Source organism: Pinus tabuliformis, chromosome 7, assembly GCF_031772625.1.
Source record: "Pinus tabuliformis cultivar Carrire ecotype Pingquan chromosome 7, CPIR1, whole genome shotgun sequence".
NCBI classification, from domain to species: domain Eukaryota; kingdom Viridiplantae; phylum Streptophyta; class Pinopsida; order Pinales; family Pinaceae; genus Pinus; species Pinus tabuliformis.
The window spans coordinates 789,328,206-789,349,384 of NC_142293.1; the positions used below are offsets into that span (position 1 = coordinate 789,328,206).

A 21,179-nucleotide genomic window follows, 5' to 3' on the forward strand; every position below is an offset into this window, starting at 1 on the left:
CGCTTCATCTACCATGCTTACTTCTGGAGTATCGGCAGCTCCGGTTTCTACTGTCCCTGTAACCACTCCTCAGACATCTGTACCGTTGTCTGGACCCACGGTTCAAACCACAGTCCAGATGCCTGCAGGCCAACCTGGTACAAGTACGGTTGTTACTACTCAACCTCAATTTGTTCAACCTCCGTACCAGGGACAGTATCAACCTGGGCAAGCTGCCCAACAACCGGTTTACCAGTATCAACCGTATCCTGGGTACACTTATCAACCACCTCAGCAACCCCAGTACGGTCCGGTTAATCCTGGTTTTCCAGGAGGATATAATATCCCAAATGCGACTCCTGTTCCTAGTTATCCTGGATATCCTCCTCCTGGGGCTGGTATTGTGACTCAGAGTTTTAGAGATCCTAACCGGCAGTTACCGTTTATTGCGACTTTAGATTTACCCGACTTGACGCGCCTAACGAACGATCCAATTCAATATCTTCAGTTCTGGCCGCCAATGCCAAATAAGTTGCCCAGCGATATACCCAAGTTCGAAGGTAAGTCTGGAGAGGATCCGTCTAATCACGTGATGACTTACCACCTCTGGTGTGCATCAAATTCCATCTCAGATGATTCCATCCGCTTACGTCTTTTCCAGCGTACACTCATTGGTCTCGCAGCCAAGTGGTACATTGAGTTACCACGGGCCTCTTTTTACAACTTTAGCCAGTTAGCTACCTCGTTCTTAACTCATTTTCAGTTACCAGTCAGATACGATAATGGTACAGAATTATTAACTTCGCTAAAACAATCGACATCCACGTACATTTCTGATCACATCCATGAGTGGAGACGTCGAAGAAGATTAGTGAAAGTTTTTATCCCGGACCAAATCTTAGCTGAATGGTTTGTCAAATCATTATTACCAAGAATTACTGAAGATGTAGCTAAGGCCGGAGTAGTTACTGAGGAGCAAGTCATTGCTCAGGCACAATACCTTGACTTAGTTTACACTCAGTCGGGTACGTTACACGAGAAAATTCCGGATCTTCCAAAGTCAAACCAAATCGCTGCTGCTCCTTCGGGATCTCATGCCGCTGATGGTATGATTGGTATCGTGACTACGAAGAGTAAGAAGAAGTCTTCCAAGACCTCCAATACTCCAATTATCACTTTGCCTGATTCTCCGACAGGAGAGTCTTCTCCTCCTGAACTTACCGCCGACATTCACGCTGTAGAGTCATCTACGGCCAAATCCAAAAACGGTGGAAAGAAGAAAGGAAAGAAGAAGGCTAAAGCAGACAAGGCTCCAAAGGAGAAAACGGAAAAGTCGGAAACCAATGACGAAAAACGCAAACCTCGATATCCTTGTCTTATTTGTGAAGAAGATCATTTTACGAGAGACTGCCCTCATCGGGCCGAGGTAGTGAAAATAGTCAAAGGTTCTCCCACTCCTGCTGTGTTAAAAAATCCATTTCCAGAGCAGGAGAATAAGATGATAGGTTCTTCTTCGAATGCCAGTGAAGAACCCATTTTGATGATGTCTCATGTCAGGATTGCGACTCGATCGCAAGATTATGGTAGTAAGGCTCCTGTTGATGGTAAGGAAGCAGAATCTTCTCACTCTAACCCATCAACCTCAGCTCCTGGTTCCGATCCACTACAGATCGAAAAACCTAACCCAGACTTAGTGATTAAGCCGCCCGCCAAGGGTGTACTTCGAAGGTCTGCTTTCAATCCACATGCGAGAGCAGCCCAGAATTACAACATTGTTGAAGACTTAGCTGTTTCACCTTCAGCAATGTCGGCACTCGAAGTGCTGCAATCATGTCCAGCGCAACGAAAATTGCTTTTGTCGGCTATTGGAGCTGTCGATGTTCAGGACCCGAACCTAATGATCTTTGATCTAGAAAGTAGTACACCGCGTCTCCCCCATCAAATGGCTTTCCAAATTCCAGTGATAGTCAAAAACAGGCCTATTCATCGGACTGTGATTGATGAGGGAGCTTCTACGTGTATTATGTCGATTCAATGTTGGAGATCGCTTGGTTCTCCTTCGTTGAACCAATCCCCCACCATCCTTAAGGCCTTTGATGGCCGTGGGTTCCGTCCGTTTGGTATTCTACAAGAATTGCCTATAGGGGTCGAAGGTAAAACCGTTAGTCTGGATGTGGAAGTGGTTGATGCCCCTCTAGACTACAACCTTCTTTTGGGTCGAAGTTGGTCATATGCTATGACAGCGGTCGTTTCATCGGTCTTCAGAGTCATTAAGTTTCCACATAACGGTAAGATCGTGACTATTGATCAGCTGACATACTTTTCATCCGACCCAACCTCTTTAGAAACTATCCAGCATGTTGGTAAAACGACAATCCCTTATAGGGACATTGGTGTAGGTTTAGTTAAGGATTCCGGTTTACTGGGAACTTTTCCTCTCCCTCCACTCAATGCAGACCCTTCGTTTGCAACAATTCATATGATCACGTCAGAAAACATTATTTATGATGATCCTTGGTATGTTCCCTCTGACTCTGAGCTAGACTCACTCGGTGATGTTATGCCGTTGAGTCCGTATGAGATTGCTTATGAAGCTCTTATGTCTTTTACCGACTTTCATTCAACCGAAACCGACCAAATGAATGTGGTCAGTGAAGAGTCACTTTTCACCTCACCCTTAGAACGGATAACGTTTCCCGAAGAAGTGTCATCTGACGAACAACTTCGCGAAATCCTAAGTGTAGATGATCTACCATGGGAAGATCTCCATCACAGATCTTCGTTTTTACCTAAGGATGATGCATTTGAAAATGATTTTTCATCTATCTTTACCGCTGAATATGTCAAAGACGCTCAGGATCCAACGAAACATTCTGATTCAGAGCTGAATTTAGGGAATATTTCTCGTACTATTCCCATTGATATTTCAGTGAAGCCCGGAATCGAGGAGAACATTCATATAGGTGCCGCATGTACTGAAGAAGAAATCCAAACTTACAAGGCCCTATTCCAAGAATTCCGCGACGTGTTTGCCTGGTCTTACGAGGAAATGCCGGGAATTGATCCTGCCATTGTTGTTCATGAAATCAAAACCTACCCGGATGCTAAACCCATTCGGCAACGGTTGCGTCAGATTCACCCTCGAAAAGCGGCTGCGATTAAAGCAGAAGTCGAAAAGCTGTTGAAAGCAGGTTTCATTTATCCGATCCCGTTAACGGATTGGGTATCGAATATTGTTCCCGTCAATAAAAAACAAGGAACAATAAGAATCTGTATCGACTATAGGGATATCAATCGAGCTTGTCCAAAAGACAACTATCCTACGCCTTATATCGATCAAATCATTGATGATTGTGCCGGAAGTGAGATGTTTTCCTTCATGGATGGTTTCTCAGGCTATAATCAACCAAAAACGGCATTCATTTGTCCATGGGGGACATTTGCTTATTGCAAATTACCTTTTGGGCTTAAGAACGCCGGCGCTACTTTTCAACGGGCGATGTCTTATGCATTTCATGACATCAAGCACATTGTGCAACCCTATCTCGATGATTTGCCTGCTCATTCTTTACAACGAGCTGATCACCTTGTCCACCTACGAGCAATCTTTATGAGGTGTAGGCATTATCGAATTCGGTTGAATCCCCACAAGTGTGTTTTCTGTATAGAAACAGGTCGATTGCTGGGATTTGTTGTTTCAAAAGCCGGCATTCGCGTCGATCCCTCGAAAGTCGAGGCTATCATCAAATTGCCTCCTCCTTCGAGTTTGCGCCAACTCCAAAGTTTGCAAGGGAAAGCGAACTTTTTACGCCGATTCATCCCAAACTACGCCGAGGTCACTAAAGGTTTTACACGGTTGTTGAAACAGAACGCACAATTCTTTTGGGACGAGATTGCCCAACAATCTTTTGATGCACTGAAACACGCGTTGACCCATGCACCGTTATTGCATCCTCCCAACTACAACCAGGACTACTTCTTATACCTCGCAGCTTCGCATTCCACCATTGGAATGGTGTTAGTTCAAGAAGATGAATTCAAAGCAGAGCATGTGATATATTATCTTAGTAGAACCTTAAATCCCACTGAGTTAAAATATTCGCATGTGGAGAAATTGGCCCTGGCAGCCGTTCAAGCTGTCCAGCGTTTTCGTCACTACATTCTTCTCCGCAAGACTACAGTTATTTCGGATTGCAACCCTATGATTTATATTTTGACAAAACAACTGCTAGGGGGCAAGTACTCTAAATGGATTGTTATCCTGCAAGAGTTCGACTTGGAGTTCGAGAAGTCCAAGTCTAAGAAATCTTTAGTTTTTGCGGAATTGATGTGTGATTTCCCGAGTGCTGACACAGAGACTGTGGCAGAGGAGTCCATTGCGGACGAATCTTTGTTTCTTATTAGCACTTTAGATCCGTGGTATGGGGATATAATCATCTATCTCCAAACCCAAACCTTTCGGCCTGAAGCTTCCAAGGAAGACCGTCGAAAAATTCGGTTTCGATCCCAGCAATACAGAATTATTGGAGATACACTTTATCGCCGGGGGGCAGACTTAGTTTTTCGACGTTGTTTAACTCACGAAGAGGCTGAGAGAGTTTTGAATGATTGTCACTCTGGAGCATGTGGCGGTCATATGTCTGGGTATGCCACAGCTCAGAAGGTGTTGCGCGCTGGCTATTTCTGGCCGTCTATGTTTAAAGATTGTATCCTTGCTGTCAGAACATGCCACAACTGTCAAGTGTTTGATCGAAAGATGCGCGCTCCACCTGCTCCTCTCCACCCTATAATTGCCGCTGGTCCATTCGCCAAATGGGGCATTGACTTTATTACTTGTAACCCTCACTCGGCCGGGGGGCATGCGTATATCATCCTCGCGGTTGATTATTTTACAAAATGGGCCGAGGCGATGCCTACATTCGACGCAAGCGGCAAGACAGCTGCAGTTTTCGTATTCAATCATATCATAACTAGGTTTGGTGTCCCACAAGCAATCATTACTGACCATGGGAGCCATTTTCGAAACGTCATGATGACTGAGCTTACAAGCCAGCTTGGTTTGCGCCACGATAGCTCTACTCCTTATTATCCGCAAGCCAACGGTTTGGTTGAGTCAATCAACAAAGTTCTAGTCATCATGATTCGACGGATCATTGGTATCCATCGAACGAATTGGCATAACATGTTATTTTCGGCGCTATGGGCATATCGAACTTCAGTGAAAAATTCAACAGGTTTCACCCCTTTCCAGCTAGTTTATGGCTTAGAAGCTGTGTTACCTATTGAATGCGAAATCCCATCACTTCAAATGGCTGTCGAATTACTTCCAGCTACTTCCGAAGAGGAGAAACGGTTATTATACTTGGCTAAATTAGATGAGACTCGACGTGACGCTACTTTAGCTATCGAGACTCACGCGAAACGAATGAAAGCTCAGTACGATAAAAATGTAACCCCTCGAAGTTTTTCGGAAGGAGACCTAGTACTATTATATGATCAAGCTAACGATAAGCTAGGTGCCGGAAAATTCGTTCCCATGTGGCATGGGCCCTACATTGTAAAGCGAAAGCTAGCAAAAGGGGCTTATGAGTTAGTTGATTTTGATGGGGACTCTTTGGGTAAACCCAGAAATGGACTTTACCTAAAGAGGTATTATGCTTAAAATGATGGGTATGGAGAAATTTTTAGATAGGTTAGATTTCCTTTCTAGCTAGCAAGTGTGTTAGTTTAGTCAGTGTGCTTAGCTTAGCGAGTGTGGTTTTTCGTCATTATTCTGGCTTATCTTGGTTTTACTCTTGATATTGTAGATGTCGACGCCTCTCCAAACATACATTGGATTTGCTGATGGTGCTTGTCGTAGTACACGGAATATCTCTTCCGCAGCTTGGGTTATCTATTCGCCCTCTGACGAGTTAGTTTCTATGCATGGGGTAAGCCTCGGTCAAACAACGAATAACATTGCAGAATACAGTGCAGTGGTTGAATTATTATCCGAATCTATTTCATTTGGAATTCGACGTTTGATAGTGAGGTTAGATTCTGAACTTGTTGTATTACAGCTTAATAGAGTTTATGCCATTAGAAATCCTGTGTTATTAAGGTTGTTTTTGAGAGTGCGTCTCTTGGAACGTGAATTTGATTACATTGAATATCAACATATTCCAAGGTCTTTGAATACATTAGCAGATGCAATTGCTTCTCGAATGTTGGACAGACATTTACGATAATCATGCAAGTAAATTTAAAAACATTTCATCACATATGTTAAACAAGATAAGCCGGTAATAGTGATATATATAGATAGAAGTGTGTCAAAAAATATATACATCGTCTTCGATCATAGGTTTAAAACACCTTATGATCGGCAAAATGATAGTACAAAAAGTCAAAAATGTCACATGTGACTACAAAAGTGACTAGTCAATCACTGGTGGTGCTCTCTGTACGACACCACTGCGCGGGCTACCTTACGCAAAAATCTCCTAAACGGTCCAGGGACCGCGACTACGAAGCGCTGAAGCCTGATAGGAATGTCGTCCATAGTAGTCTCAGGTATATCTGCCGTGAGACGCTCTAGATCATGCTCCAACTCAGCTAGTACTTCTGCTGTCGCGTCCTGTGGGGCCGGTACCGGTGCAGCTGGATGTAGTCTATCATAAGGCCGGAGGTTGGCTGGACGCTGTGGACCAACATCTGCATTTTGAAAAAGTTTACTATTAGTTTTGAGACGATATATATAAAAAATACAAAAAATACATAACTAGAAAACTTGTGAAAATAAAAAGTACCTCTGTCGTCCCATTGTTCTCCCTGTGGAAGAACCATGTCCGGATCACCTCTGAAATCCATTCCGGCATACGGAAAGTCCTGTATCACAAAAAGCTGGCCCTCTAACCAGTCAAAATAACTATCTGAGAATCGAACTACTGTCGCGCCCTCGTCAGGATGCCGGGCCATCACCGCAACCCATCGTATCAGCTTTGGCTGCTGAGGACCCAAGATATCAACAGTGAGTTGCTGAGGGATCAGCATTGGAATTCTCTCCAAGGCAAAGCTCACGACTATAGGCCCATATCCAAAAGTCTTTAGTCGTCCGTTCTTTGCCTTGGTCAGTTGGCTCTTCATATGAGCCGACACAGCTTCACACCAGTTGAAAATGGTGCCTTGGTAACAGTCAATTGCCATCCGCATTTGGGATCCGGAAGCAATGTGTAAAGCGGCCGCGCCGCAAATTCTGGTAACCGTGAACGCTATGACTTTGAGTTCCGGTAGAGTGATGTGTTTTATCTCTATGCCTTTTGAATGGTGAGCCCCAGGTGTGCACCAATCCTCGCGGAGACTATCAAGGGATTGGCCACCCGGCCTAGTCCCCGCAAGACTGAGTTGCTCACCTCTGTTTGGCAAGCCAGTGAGAAAGTATACATCCGAGGGCTCTATCTCGAGCTGGTGCCCTCCTATGTAAAAGCATTGTTCTTGTACGTTCCATCGCTCAACCAGCCATTCCAAGAATCTTACCTGGCCCCTCATGCCCGGTATGGTCCAATATTTGTATAATCCGCATGCTCTTAGGGCATCCAGGGAAGGTTGATGATTTATTGCAGCTTCATCTTCCTCTACATGCTCTCTTTCTCTCCAGTCTAACATGATTAATGCCCTGCATATCAAAAATAGCAATTAGAAATTGATTTGGGAATTTTTGGTGGTTTTTTGAGAGAGTTGGGGTTTTGAAATGCGCGTTTCTCGGAGGACGCACCCCGGCTTTGTAGCACAGGGCGCCCGGACGCAGCTGGCCTGAAGGCGGGCTGCGTCTTCCGACCGTTTTCCCGTATGAGAAAAAGTCGGGGGACGCAGGTCACCCGAAGGGCACCTGCGTCCGCCGAGAGGCGCATTCCAAAACCAAAACCCCCCAAAAAATGAAACTAAGACCTAAAAATTGATTCTAAACGGATAGAAATGCAGAGTAGGATGTGTAAAATACCTGGATGAGACGGCGTTCGATTCCGACGGTCAGATTTTCCGCAGCAACCACGGGAAGTTTCTTGTCAAAAGCTCCTTTTTCAACCTCAACAGTGAAACGGTAAAAATGACATGGTAAAAGGTCTTTTTATAGGTTTTTTGGATGAATTAGTTCATTTTTTACCATGAAAAGATGTTTTTGAATGTATTTTTGCCTATTTTAAACAGGTATGAGTAATGTGTTGCTTTTGTGCAGGACAAAGGGATTTCGAGGGAAATTGTAATTTTTCACAAACAAAAATATCAGAGTCATCTTTTAAGCCCTTTTCTGACTCCTAAAACATGAAAAGATCGCCGAGTGTTTCTTTTTCACTCGTTAAAACGGAATTAAAAGACGGTCCCCTTTTAGCTCTTTTCTGACCGCAAAATCAGGAAAAGATTGCCGGGTTTTTGTCGTTTCGAACTCGATAAGGAAATAAAACGACGTGTCCTTGATCGCTTTTTACTTTTCAGGTCAACGACACTATTATGAAAGTACTCCTTGGTCGCAAGATCAAGCGGTTCCCCCAGGTATTATTTTATACTTTTTCGGGCTTGAGGGACACAAATATACGAAAAAGTTCAACGTGGAGTCTCCTTTAGTTTTTTCAGACTCTCTAAAATTGAAAAACGCCGAGTTTCTCCTATACTGGGCTCGTTAAACTTTTACAGTAGAGGACCTGTTCAATTACAAACAGGAACGAACCACTCCTTCCTAGGGTTCGAATTTAAACTAGGTTGGACTCGTCCGAAGGATGAGCTTATAATCAAGCATATGTTATCCTCCTCAAGCTTGTTAAAAATAAAGAGGTACTTGCCAGAAATGGTGGGGGAAAAGAGAGAAGAATGAACCTGTTTGTCACCTTTTGTCTCAGAAGAAACTTTATTACCACTCTTGAACACGACACTTTTCATTCACCTGGGTTGGGAAATCTTTTACCTCACAGTTGACCAAATCACTTTGAAAGTCTTTAACCGGGTTTCGGGGATTAACTTTGAGTTATTCGTCACCAAGCCATCTGTCGTGTCGTTATGTGTTCAAGAGGTCTGCAAGCAAAAACTTTCATCTGCAAAATACTTGTCATCCATTTGACCATCCCTGAGTCAGTCCTTACAGCAACATTTCTTCAACTTGAACAATGATTTCGTGTTGCGGGCTTGCCTGCAACGGGTCGCTTTCTATCGACATCGACACATTATCTAGAAAGATGACTTAGGAATCGACAGTACCTTGAAGTCTGCATGCATCAATGGCAGGTTTCTCGCCTTTGACGTCAGTTTACATCATTGACTTTCGATCAGAGGATTCCGTGAAGTGTTCGACATCAAAACATCTATTCACATTTCACGGGTTGTGCTTGGTACTTTGAGAACCATTGACATTACTGGTGGTTTCTCTCACGCTTGTTAACAGTTTACATCATTGACTGGTAATCAAGTGGTTTCTACCATGTTCGACATCGAATCATTTAATCACATGGCTAGAATCGTACCAATTCGGGAAGTAGAAGTGAAGACCCTGGATCTAGTTTCTACCATCCAGGCTGCGAGGAGTTTTGTATTCATTATCTATGTAGACTAATCATAAACAGATGGCTGCGTCCATACTGTGTCTACAAAAGTCTATAAAAATGATGTACTGCAAGATCATTCCTGTATCAGAATAGTTAGTCCATTAGTTAAAGTTTTGAATCTGAGTATGGGAATGCCTACCTCAGTGATGATATAATCTTATCCATGTATTTTGTGTTGAAAATTGCAGGTTCCAACCAGGCCATCCACAAGGCAATCCTTGAAATGATAAAGCGCTTCACCCTTCCTAGAATTACAAAACCCTATTCTATTCCAGGCTTCGCACTTTAGGGGGCAATCTGTTACACTAAAAAATGTCACCTTGACTACTTACAGTTAGTATGGCTCAAATCAACAGTCATGCTACCCTCTTAGGCAAGTCTTATGCCTCTGTTATCCATCTCAAACTCAAAGAAGAGAGAAAGTCTTGTAAAAACTATGTTTATCTCTGGGGTCGCAGGTTCTCTCTAGCCTTACCTGCGGGGACGCTGACCATGTTCACAAAATATGCGTCCATGGACGCTCTGTATGTTAAGGGACAGGTGCGTCCCTCTGTAAAAGGCAAAATGCGCGAGTTTTATCTTGAAAAAGTTACTTGTGGTTACTTCTAGAACATTCTAGAGGTCGGTTTGATGAAATGGATGCGCCTCCAGTTGGTTCATGTATCTCTATTAAGGGGGAACTTATCCCATCAATAAGGGAGCTATCCCACCCAAAGAGGGGGATGATCCCATTGATAGTGGACCTGAATAACCTCTTTACAGCACTATAAATAAAGACATTGAGCCAGAGGGAGAGGAGGTTGGAGCTATACATTTTCTTTGGGTAAATGCTGCAGGATTTAGGTCTTCCATTAGAGCCTTTGTGAGGAGAGATTGTCTTCACTTGATTCTACTTGGGAGAGGGTGAGCTTTGTCAAAGTAGAGGAAAACCCTTGATGGACCCTGGGAGGAACTTGCACAACACCAAGGCCAGGTTGTAAGAGTTTCTTTGTTTCGTTATTAATACAAACTGGTTTATTTTTCTCAATAGCTTGTGTTAATGAGTTATTTCATGTGTTCCTTGGTCTGCATGTTGAATATATGTTTTATTATATGAAATGCAAGTGCTTGGTAATTGTTTGATTGTTTGTGGTTGCAGGAATTGACTTGAAGGAGGAGCTCATCCGGATCGTCAAGAACGGACTTCAACAACACGTTTTGGAATAAGGTAAGCCTAAACACTTGTAGTTTTCATGTTGTAAAAGGTGTATTTAGAGAAAGATCACTCCATTTTGTCTTGTTTGTCATTAGAATGTCTTAGACTTCTAGGAAGGTCAGTCGTGTCCGCACCCTTGACAGATTCCGTGTGACAGGAGGTGAGTATGTTTCGAATGACTTCAAGGATTTCTATGCGAAAGAAGTCATTCGAAGAGAGCTGGCAGCATCCAACAACCCGCGGCAAAATCGGGTAGCTGAGAGAAAGAACTGGAGCATTGTTGGAGCTGCAAGAGCTATGCTACATGACCTAGGCCTACCACTGCATTTGTGGGCAAAGACATGTAACACAACAGTCTACTTGCAGAACCGGAGTCCTCATCAAATTCTTGGTATGAATACACCGGAGGAGGCTTTCTCGGGGAGAAAGCTGAATGTGTCTCACTTCAGAATTTTTGGAGCCTCTATTTACTATTGTCTCCAAAGATTCGAGGAAGAAGCTTGAGACGACAGCAGAGTTGGGAGTTTTTGTGGGTTACACCGAAACTCCACACAATTACTATGTGTACTTACCTTCCCTTAGAATGACAGTTGTGCGAAGGGATGTAAAGTTTGATGAGGAGAAAGCGATGTTGTGCTCTCTTGAGAAGGAGTTTCATATCCCACCAGAAGAGGAGCTTTTAGCTCCAAAGGAGGAGCCTCAGGAAGTTGTGAAGCAACCACAAATGGAGGATCAGAGAATAGGTAGAGTGGAGACATCCACTCAAGCAGAACCATCCAGAGAAGGTAGGAAAAGAACCATGGAAGTTGATAGATTGGTGCAAGATGTGAGAGAGAATGTGGGAGCTCCTTCAAATTTGTACAGGCAAAGGAAATCACCGAAGAGGTACACTAGCTACATGGCTCTAATGACCGAGCTTGTAGAGACTGAACCATCCTCTTTTGAGAAAGCAGTAGAGCAACCTGTTTGGGTTGATGCAATGGTGGAAGAATATGAATCCATCATGAAGAACAGTGTTTAGGAAGTGGTCCCAAGACCGGTAGATAAATCAGTTGTGGGTTCGAGATGGATCTTCAAGGTTAAGCATGCAACAGACGGAAGCATAGAGAAGTATAAGGCCAAATTTGTGGCCAAAGGATTCTCTCAAGTTGAGGGAATTGACTATGAGGAAACCTTTGCTCCTGTAGCAAGGTATTCATCCATTAGATCAATTCTTGCACTGGTTGCGCAGATGGGGTGGAAGATCCACCAGATGGATGTAAAAACAACATTTCTCAATGGTGTTATTGAGGAGGAGGTGTACATTAAGCAACCAGAAGGTTTTGAGACATTTGATCAGGAGTCTCATGTGTGCAAACTCAGGCGAGCATTGTATGGTCTCAAACAAGCACCCCAAGCTTGGTACACCAGGATCGACAGTTATCTCACTGGATTGGGCTTCACCAAAAGTGAAGCAGATGCAAACCTCTATCATATTTTGGTAGAAGGTAAATTGCTTATCATTGTTTTATATGTTGATGATTTAATATTAATAGGTGATGAGTAGTTGATTCTCTTGCAAGGGAATTTGAGATGAAAGACATGGGTCTCATGCACTACTTCCTTAGGTTGGAAGTATGGCAAGGCAATGGGGAATTGTTTATGTCTCAAGGCAAGTATGGCAAGGTGATGGGGAATTGTTTGTGTCTCAAGGCAAGTATGCCAATGAGATACTGCAAAGATTTCACATGGAGAGTTGTAAGCCCATGGAGACACCTCTAGCGACCAACTGGAGGAAGGAGAATGCCACTTTAGGTGAAGAGGTTGATGCTACCATTTACTAGCAGCTAGTGGGTTCACTGATGTATCTTGTGAACACACGACCATATATGTGCTATGCAGTCAACCAGTTGAGCCAAGCTATGGTTAGGCCGACCAAATTGTATTGGAAGGTAGCGAAGCATGTCTTACGATACCTCAGAGGCACTACCCAGTATGGATTATGGTACAGACAGAGGGAGTGAAGTTGTGTGGCTTCACAGATGCAGATTGGGCAGGGAGTCCATCTGACCGAAAGAGTACATCAAGTGGAATTTTCAGTGTTGGGTCCACAATGGTTTCCTGGTACAGAAGGAAGGAGATATCTGTGGCGCTCAGCTCGGCAGAAGCAGAATACATGGCTACAAGTCAAGCAGCATGTGAGGCAATCTGGATGAGAAAGATACTTGTGGAATTGTTTGGTCAGATGATGGATCCAACTGTGATCTATTGTGATAATCATAGTTGCATTAAGCTCTCTAAGAATCTGGTATTTCACAATCGATCCAAGCATATAGATATCTGGTATCATCATTTACGACACTGTGCGTAGAGGCAGATAATGTTGCTACAATACATTTTGACAGAGGAACAAGAGGTTGACATCTTGACAAAGGCTTTGTCAAGAGGGAGGTTCGAATTCCACAGGTGCAAGATAGGGGTGATTGATAATCCCCTTCTTACTAAGAGGGAGTATTGAGAAGTGTAGCAAGAAAGTTTCAATTTGACTTTGCCTTGGTCAAATTGAGAAAATTTGAATTTCCACATCAGCAAACAACTTGGAGGTAGTTAATGTGAAAAATTCATCTATTGCAGTAACTGGAAAATATTCTCCTAATTGTTAATTTAATTTAACACTTTATTTGCACATACAAACAACGAATAATTCTCTATTGCAATTTTCACCATAAAAATACTGCGGAAAATAAAATACTGGAAACTGAGAAATTCTTGCACGCACACAAAAATTTAACATGGTTGTTTTTAGACAATTATCGCCAAAAAAACCCAACTTGGGAAAACCGATGCAACAGTTGAGGGTTTTATTATTATTCTTCAACAACAATTCTAAGTACAATAATTTAGATCTCTATTGGTAATCTAATGTAGGGAAAAATACTGGCAAAATTATTGTGAGAATTTTCCCTCGCCCCAGAGCTAATTTCTATCTCCAAAACTGTCTCTTTAGCCACACGCAAATCCTTCTGCGTCAACCTCTGCACAGTGCTTGCGCAGAACCTTTGGGTATTTCGGCCTACCTCTCACTGCCTCTCCAAGAACTGGAATACTTCCTCCGAAAATGCTGCTAACCTCCTCTACCACCTGCTACTCACCCCTTGGCTCTATCTTCTCTTTTGAGTCTATACTACTGAGAAAATCGAACTGCCTGGGCAACTGAGTATTTGTTCTAGTGTGTTCACCATCACCACATCGATCCCTTCTTATATCTTCCTATTGGAACTCCAACAGTCAAGATTAAATCTTAATCGATGGCTCAGATCATTTCTGGATTGATCCTGTGAGTTTCTAGAAAATTCTCACCTTGACTTAATCAATTCTAATTAATTAACTAGTTTTCCTAAGTTTAGACTCAGGAAACATTAAAAAAATTGGTTAATAATCTAATTAAGTCATTTCTAGTTGGAATTTCCAGAAACGACTTATGGGTTTTGGAAATCTCATGTATTCTAGTCTCTCCACCAAATTTCGTGGCTAAAGCATATCCGACGCTACAGAAACCAACAGTTAACTGAGGTGACATGGCTCTTGTCACTTAGTTAGCTCGGTAAATTCAAGTTAGAGGGCTTGGAGTTCAGTTATACATGAGTGATTGCTAATTTGTAGCAATCCAATTCAATTATATCTAGTTGTGTTCAGTTAAACTAGTTCTAACAGTTAATGGAACTAGTGAAAGGTCAGTTGTGCAGTGAGACCACAGTCTAACTCAGTGATCATCCAGTGAACTAATCAATCAACTCAAAATAGCTAGTGCATGCAGAGAATTTCAGTTTCCCAGTTGTGGTGGAGATTCCAAGGCAGTGTAACAAGCAGTTGTAAACTAGTTTGAGTGTACAGGTGTTGCATGCAATCAAATGATCAATCCTTGGGAATTGCGCAATCAATTGGAGGAAAATTCCTAAAAAATAGGGGATAATTCTTTAGGAATTGCGCAAGGAAATAGGGGCTCAAGAAGAGGAAGAAATTGACTAAGTTTGGATCAGAGCTTCTCATTGAGCAAAGAGATAGGTTATTCACTTGCAGGTTGTGTTCAAAGCGGACAAGCAATTGTAATACACTCTCTATTCCTCTGATTAATGCAAAGAGGCTTGAGGGGTTTTTCCCAGTTGGGTTCCCTAGAAAAATATTGTGCATGTGTGGTTTTTCTTATTGCATGCTTGCGAATGTTGTTCTAAATTGTGAATTAAATTCCACGGATCAGTGGAGTAGAATTGTGTCTCTTGATTTTAGATTAAACTTCTTGAGCAGTTACAATTCTATCACCATATTTCTACACATCAAGCAAGCAAATTTTCCCTATTAGGTTTCCTGTTGAAAAATGTGTCAATATTTGTTTGATATGTTTTTATCTCTGTTTTTTTATTCCGCTACTTCTATTGTTGAGGATTATGTGTCTTGGTGAAAATAAAAGTAGTTTCAGATTGTTCTTTCAAGAACTTAGCAGAATTTCAAGAAATTTCAGCAGCTTGACTATAATATATAAGCCTTGAATCATGTTAAGTTGTATAAGTCTTCTTTTTACAACCACAATTAACCTTAAAATCTGTAATATTTTTTGGAAAATTCAAGGATTGGAGGTTGGCGAGTGTCATGACCGAGAGCATAGCCACAAAGGGGGCTTAAAAACGAAAGTCTGTTAACTAGACTAATCTTAAGTTTTTGAAGGCAGCTCCTACTTCTCTTGGTGGTGGCCAATTAATAAAACCATTGACAAAGTTTATTGCTACATCCATCAACTAGATCAAGTCAAGGTACAACGACTGATTGTTATTTCTTTTGATAGGGTGATTTCCCAATGAGCCAGTTATCCAACACCCCTGATGCCCAGCTAACAGAATGTCAGTTGACAAAAAAGTGGAGTCATGTTAGTTAACAATCTGTCAATCGGACTGAGTCAAATTAGAAGGGAGATGTGTTATCTATCCTAGTGGCCCAATGCTCAATTAACCGGAATGTTAGTTGATGGCACCAAAATCTATCGCATGGTATGGTAGGGACAACACCAAAAACTATCAAGGGTGAAAGATCCAAAATCCGAAAAATTGAGAAATGGTTGTTAAATGAAAAGCCTAGATCCAGATCCTAGCAAAGCACGTGGAAGTTACGAAGAGTCCACGTGGCACTTCCAAACCCTATGGGTAGGCAATCCTAACGTGGCATGATGACATGTTATGTTGGCATGGCATGAAGGACAGATTAGATGACATGGTATGTTGACATGATGAGCCGAAGGGGTGTGTTGACATGGCATAGAGGTGCCAAAAAGATGATGTGGAACCATTGTGACACGGATGATGTGGAGGTGATGAAGTGGGATCCAATAATCTGAAAATATGACTTTTTGAGGAAAATGAACTTTTAAGATTTTTCTGATCCAAATGTGGTTGGGTAGCTGACATGCCTACCCTGCGAAGGTGACACGTTGGGGTGGCGACACATGGGCACAAAATTGCCACATGTTAGCCCAGTGTTATATGACAAAGCCACAATACGAAGGTGACATGTGGACCAGCTGCCGAGTGTCTGTTGTTGATGTGGTACAAGTCAATGAAACTTCTGAGGGCCATAATTTTGTAACAAGAACTCAGATCTAGATGAAAATTATATTATTGCAAAGCTCTCGATGAGCAAAAGACAATTGTGTTTCAGGAAAAATTATTAAAAAAAAAGTTTAATGATTGAAAAAGAAAAACTCTGACAATCCATCTCCTTAGGGTAGTTTAAAGGGTTGGGATTTAAATAGAATTATGAAACCATATCTAGAAATAATGGATCAAATTTTGTATACTGTCCTTCTTTATCATATATTTGATTATATTTATAATTTTTAATTTTTAATCACTGCGGGGCAGTGTACCGTTGGCTTTCTTGATAACTTTATCACTTCCTTTCCTGGAGAGGAAGTGCCTAGAAACAATTTCCTTGGCTAAGTATCCATTGCTTCTATACTTAAGAAGATGTATTCGTGATTCCATTTAGTGGGGATGGTTATTGGCGAAAAAATTGGGATAACGAGAGCAACATTTCCTTTACCAGCCACCACAGTTTCAGTAGTGTGCAGGGCAACAGATTTGACAAGAGGAGGAAGAGTGGTAACCATGTATCTGAGACAAATACAAGTCTTTAATTGAGCAATTTGTGACTCGGGGGCCATATTAAATCTCATTAATCCATCCTCTGAATATAATGGCTCTTGGACCTCCTGACTTTGCGCAACAATCCACTCGGGTTGCACCAACACAGTCCATGTGAATGGCAATAAAATCAATACCATCTGATTTGTGAAACAAGATACACCCTAGGTTTGACCGATCAAACCCAGTCAAGTTTCCTAGAACTGACTGAGTAACTAAGATGATTTTCAGGAACTAGCAATAATCAGGCAACGATATCAAAAAAGTTTGAGATATTGTTAGTAAAAATTATTAGTGCAAGGCTAACTCCGATGGAGTAATAACACTCTCATGCTAACAAAAGACTGTTGTGCCAAAACAAACCGAGTTGGGACCTCGATCCCCTGTCAGGGCTGTGATGTCAAACTGGGGAGTATTTATATCATGCTTCAAGCATATGCCATATCCCAGGGGCACTGTTTTCATAATGTAATTGCTTTCATTTGTTAGATTCTGTATAACAAAAATTTAATTAAAATAATTACCATTCTCGGGTGCAGAGCTGTAGGTGCAGTTTGCTATCATACACTTGGGAGAGTGGCTGGTATGTATATATAAGGTGACTTTTTGGTGGGGCAAAATTGGTTATACATATTATAGTGTGTCCATATATGTTTAATGGCTAAGAGAATGGGTTTTTTCTTACGAGGTCACAGGTTCAAAACCAGGGATAGAGTATGTATGTCTTCATAGACTTACCAGTCAAATTGCTGTGCAGAAGTAGGTCATGTCCCACAAACAAGAGGTTCTCATACACCAATTTGATGTTTGGATTGGCGGTGACCTTAAAATTTGATAATAATAATATACTAACTTAGCCCAACAAAAGTGTCTTCCAAAAGCCAATAAAGGAGCAAATTTATCAGATATTAACTTTACCTCCATGGATGCTTAAAAAAATAAAAAAGACGGCCAAGGAAGAAAACCATTCAACCTATTTTACCGACCCTCTCACTGACTTGACATTTTACAAAAGCCAAATGATGGATTTAATTACAAAAGCTCGCGAACATACAGAGATGTAAAACAGATTTAAAAAGACTACAGAAAACTCACATTTCTAGCGAATGGCAGGGATGGGATAAGGAGATTAAAGCTTTTCTGATAACGCTTGATCTCCTTGAGAGCGACAGTTCCAGGTCTATAACGAAAGGGTTTCCTCGTAGAAGGTGCCTGTGGGTTACCAGCGGCTTCGGGTGTAGTTGTGCGCCTTGCGGCGCCTCTGTGCTGGCCTCCTCTTCCTGCTGAACCTTAAATCTCCCCCAACTTAAACTAATCAATCTCAATGTGCCCTAATTTATTTATTGTTGTATAACCAAAAATGCAATAAAGAACAATCTACATTGCTCAAAAACATGTATTTATTTACCAGGAGTTGACACTCCTAACCCAGATGCAGAAGCAGCATTGTCACTGCCACTCTTCTTTCTCGCGGGGATTGTTTTTCTTTTAACCATTTCCACCAGATTATTTCAAATCCGGGAGCCCCTAATGCAATTTCAAATGAACAAATGCCGCTATGAACATACTTTTCCAAATCGGCTGGGTCATATAGAAGAATAATCAAAATGTGCGTCTTAGCCAGGCATAGTAAGAAGATACAAAAATAGTCTGGGGCAAGAACAATTATTGATTTTTTTCCTAAATGGAGGGAGATGAGAGATTTAGTGTTTGTAACAGAATCGATCAATCTTCCAAAAATTACATCGTGGGAAGAATCAATCAATCATCCAAGAATTACGTCGTAGGAAGACTTCATCAAAGAAGCATCGTATGGCCATAGGTGAGCCATATTGTTTTTCGTTTAAACATCTTCTCCCTCCAATAAGGTGATATTATTTCAAATCCGGAAGCCATGAATATACTTTTCCACGCACCCATTTTTCAACCAGATCAGAAAGCAAGAAGAAGCAAAATGTGTGCTTTAGCAAGGCATAGTACAAAGATACTGAAAATTATTTGGGATACTTTTCATTCAACTCATATTTATCATCGGTGGGTTTCAACTCACACCCACTCGAAATCTAAAGATCAAAGGAAGCATAAACACTCATTGAGCATTATGCAAAGGAAAGGCGTTGATAGATCAAATATAGAATGGGTTTTGCCTTGAATTTGGATTAGAACGAAAAGAAACTTGAGAACCTTTTGCGCTTTAGGAGAAACACATTCTATATTCTACCTACCCAAAACCATTTGAAATTTAAAGATCAAAGGAAGCATAGAAATCCATCGAGCATTATGAAAGGGGAGGGAAGGGCTTTTGATAGATATAATTAAGCCGATAGGCGTTTCTCTGCGAGGTGTGCAGCAACTGTTCATCCCAACCAATAGCAAAGCGTTATTTTAGTCGTCCTCCAACCAATTTTAATCTGACACGTGGAATGAGTTCCGTGCAAGTTTTGCAGTGAATTTGGGGAGTTTCAGCGTATAGACGTCTCACGCAGATTTTTCACCCAGTACTCGTTTTGATTTGCAGCTTCAGCTCTTCTATAGCACGACGACTTGCATTGTGCACCCATGGGACTAGCCTGCTTGATTGATGGGCTTGTCCCTGAACAACTAGAAACGCTTGTTAACCTGACAACCCTAATTTTTTTCTGGTGAGTGACTGGGTGGTTGCCAGAAATTGGGTACACATTTGATATTTGGCTGATCTATGTTTCAGACAACGATTTCGAGGCCCTTTGCTTAGAAATCTATGCAAGGGAGGTCTTTTTGCGTTGGTTATATTTGCGAACAATTTTAGTGGGAATTTGCTGCCCTTGGAATCTAGAAGTAATCTGCAATATCTAGAGATTGCGAACAATCAGTTCAGCAGAATGATTCCTTCACAGATCGGACAACTAACAAATCTCTTAAAGTTCAGTGCAAGCAATAATTGACTGTTCGGGCCGCTTCCTGATGAACTTGCAGATTTTCCACGCCTCTCTGACCTCAATCTTGTAAACAATCGGCTATGTGAGATTTATGCTTTGTTAGGTTCCTTGTCAAATTTAAGCCTTCTAGATCTGTCAAACGAAGTAGTTTTCTTGCCAATCCCTGCCTATGCGCGGATCCGACTTTGGGGTTTAGGGTTAGACTAAAATAACAGGAAGAAGGCCCCCAGTAAAAGCATTCTCATCTACAGCTAAGTATTCGAGATTTCTCAAACTGAGAAGCCTAGAAGGCAGAAACCCGGAGAACAAATCACTGCTCACATCCAAGAACTGCAGGTTTTAGCAGTCACCCAATTCTTCAGGAAAAAATCCCATAAGAAAATTCGTTTTAACGTTCACGTGAGCCATAAAAGTTGGAATGCAGAGTTGACTAGGCAAGTTTCCGACAAAATTATTGAACGAGAGATCTAACCCCACAAGCCTCCCGCATTGTGACATTTCACCTGGAATCGGACCAGATAGCTTGTTATTAGCCAATGTGAAGTACCTTAGTCTCGCACAGTTCTTGAAGAGGGCACTGGGTATATTCCCAATTAGGGAATTGTGCGAAACTCTAGCAAGCGCAAACGGTACAAATTCCCCAAATATGGTGGAACATGCTTAGAGAACCAATTATGGCTCAGATTCAGCTTCCACAGAGAGCTGATCTCCGTCAACTCCAGTGGAATTTGCCCGCTAAAATCGTTTCCGGATAAAGACAGCATGCGCATGGACTCCTAGGAACCTTGCTAGGATTCCAGAGATAAAGCAAAATTTCATTGATGAGAATGCCCTTCCTGTTTTAATAAGGTTGAGTACTTCGGGCACTCCCCTTGCTCAGGAACAATCAGTCGATTGTCTGCAAAACTTGGCGTCTAATGATGATAATCTGAGGACATTGATTTCTAAAGAAGGGGGAATTCATCCTCTTCTATTCTTCTGGGATAGGGCTTCAACTCCTAGGGCACAAGAAATTGCAATCAGAGCACTGAAAAACCTTTCTGCTTGTAGGACAAATTGGGATGCTCTTATTTCTGCAGGTTTTATTCCTCGACTGGACAATGCTTTAACAAGTGGAATTCTGACTGTTCAACAATTGGCAGCGGTTGCTACATATGAACTTGGTACTACAATGGAGAATGCGAAGATTCTTGGAGACGCTGGTTGTATTCCTACTTTAGTTACAATCCTTGAAGCTAAAACTACTACTGAACAGGAATACGGACCTTATCGGTTCTTCTTCTCTTTGATGGTAGCAGGACATTGATCAGGAAAGAACCAAAGCGTATTCTGAGAAAAGTGCGATTCC

At 41.8% G+C, this 21,179-nt stretch overlaps 1 protein-coding gene across 2 annotated transcripts in view; it reads right to left on the minus strand.

Annotated features, from left to right (window-relative positions):
• The window catches only part of LOC149249925 (histone H3-like centromeric protein CENH3), a 278,808-nt gene extending 260,112 nt beyond the window's left edge, over positions 1-18,696 (minus strand). The window contains exons 1-2 of one of the 2 annotated variants that reach the window (XM_089456358.1): positions 18,322-18,695; positions 18,009-18,202 (exon numbers count right to left, since the gene is read on the minus strand). In XM_089456358.1, coding sequence (XP_089312484.1) covers positions 18,009-18,202; positions 18,322-18,409 — 282 coding nt within the window. In that variant the 5' untranslated portion in view covers positions 18,410-18,695. Of the gene's footprint in view, positions 1-18,008; positions 18,203-18,321 lie in introns of both variants that reach the window. The other variant, XM_089456357.1, reaches the window with a different exon arrangement.
• Positions 18,697-21,179: the final 2,483 nt, after the last annotated feature.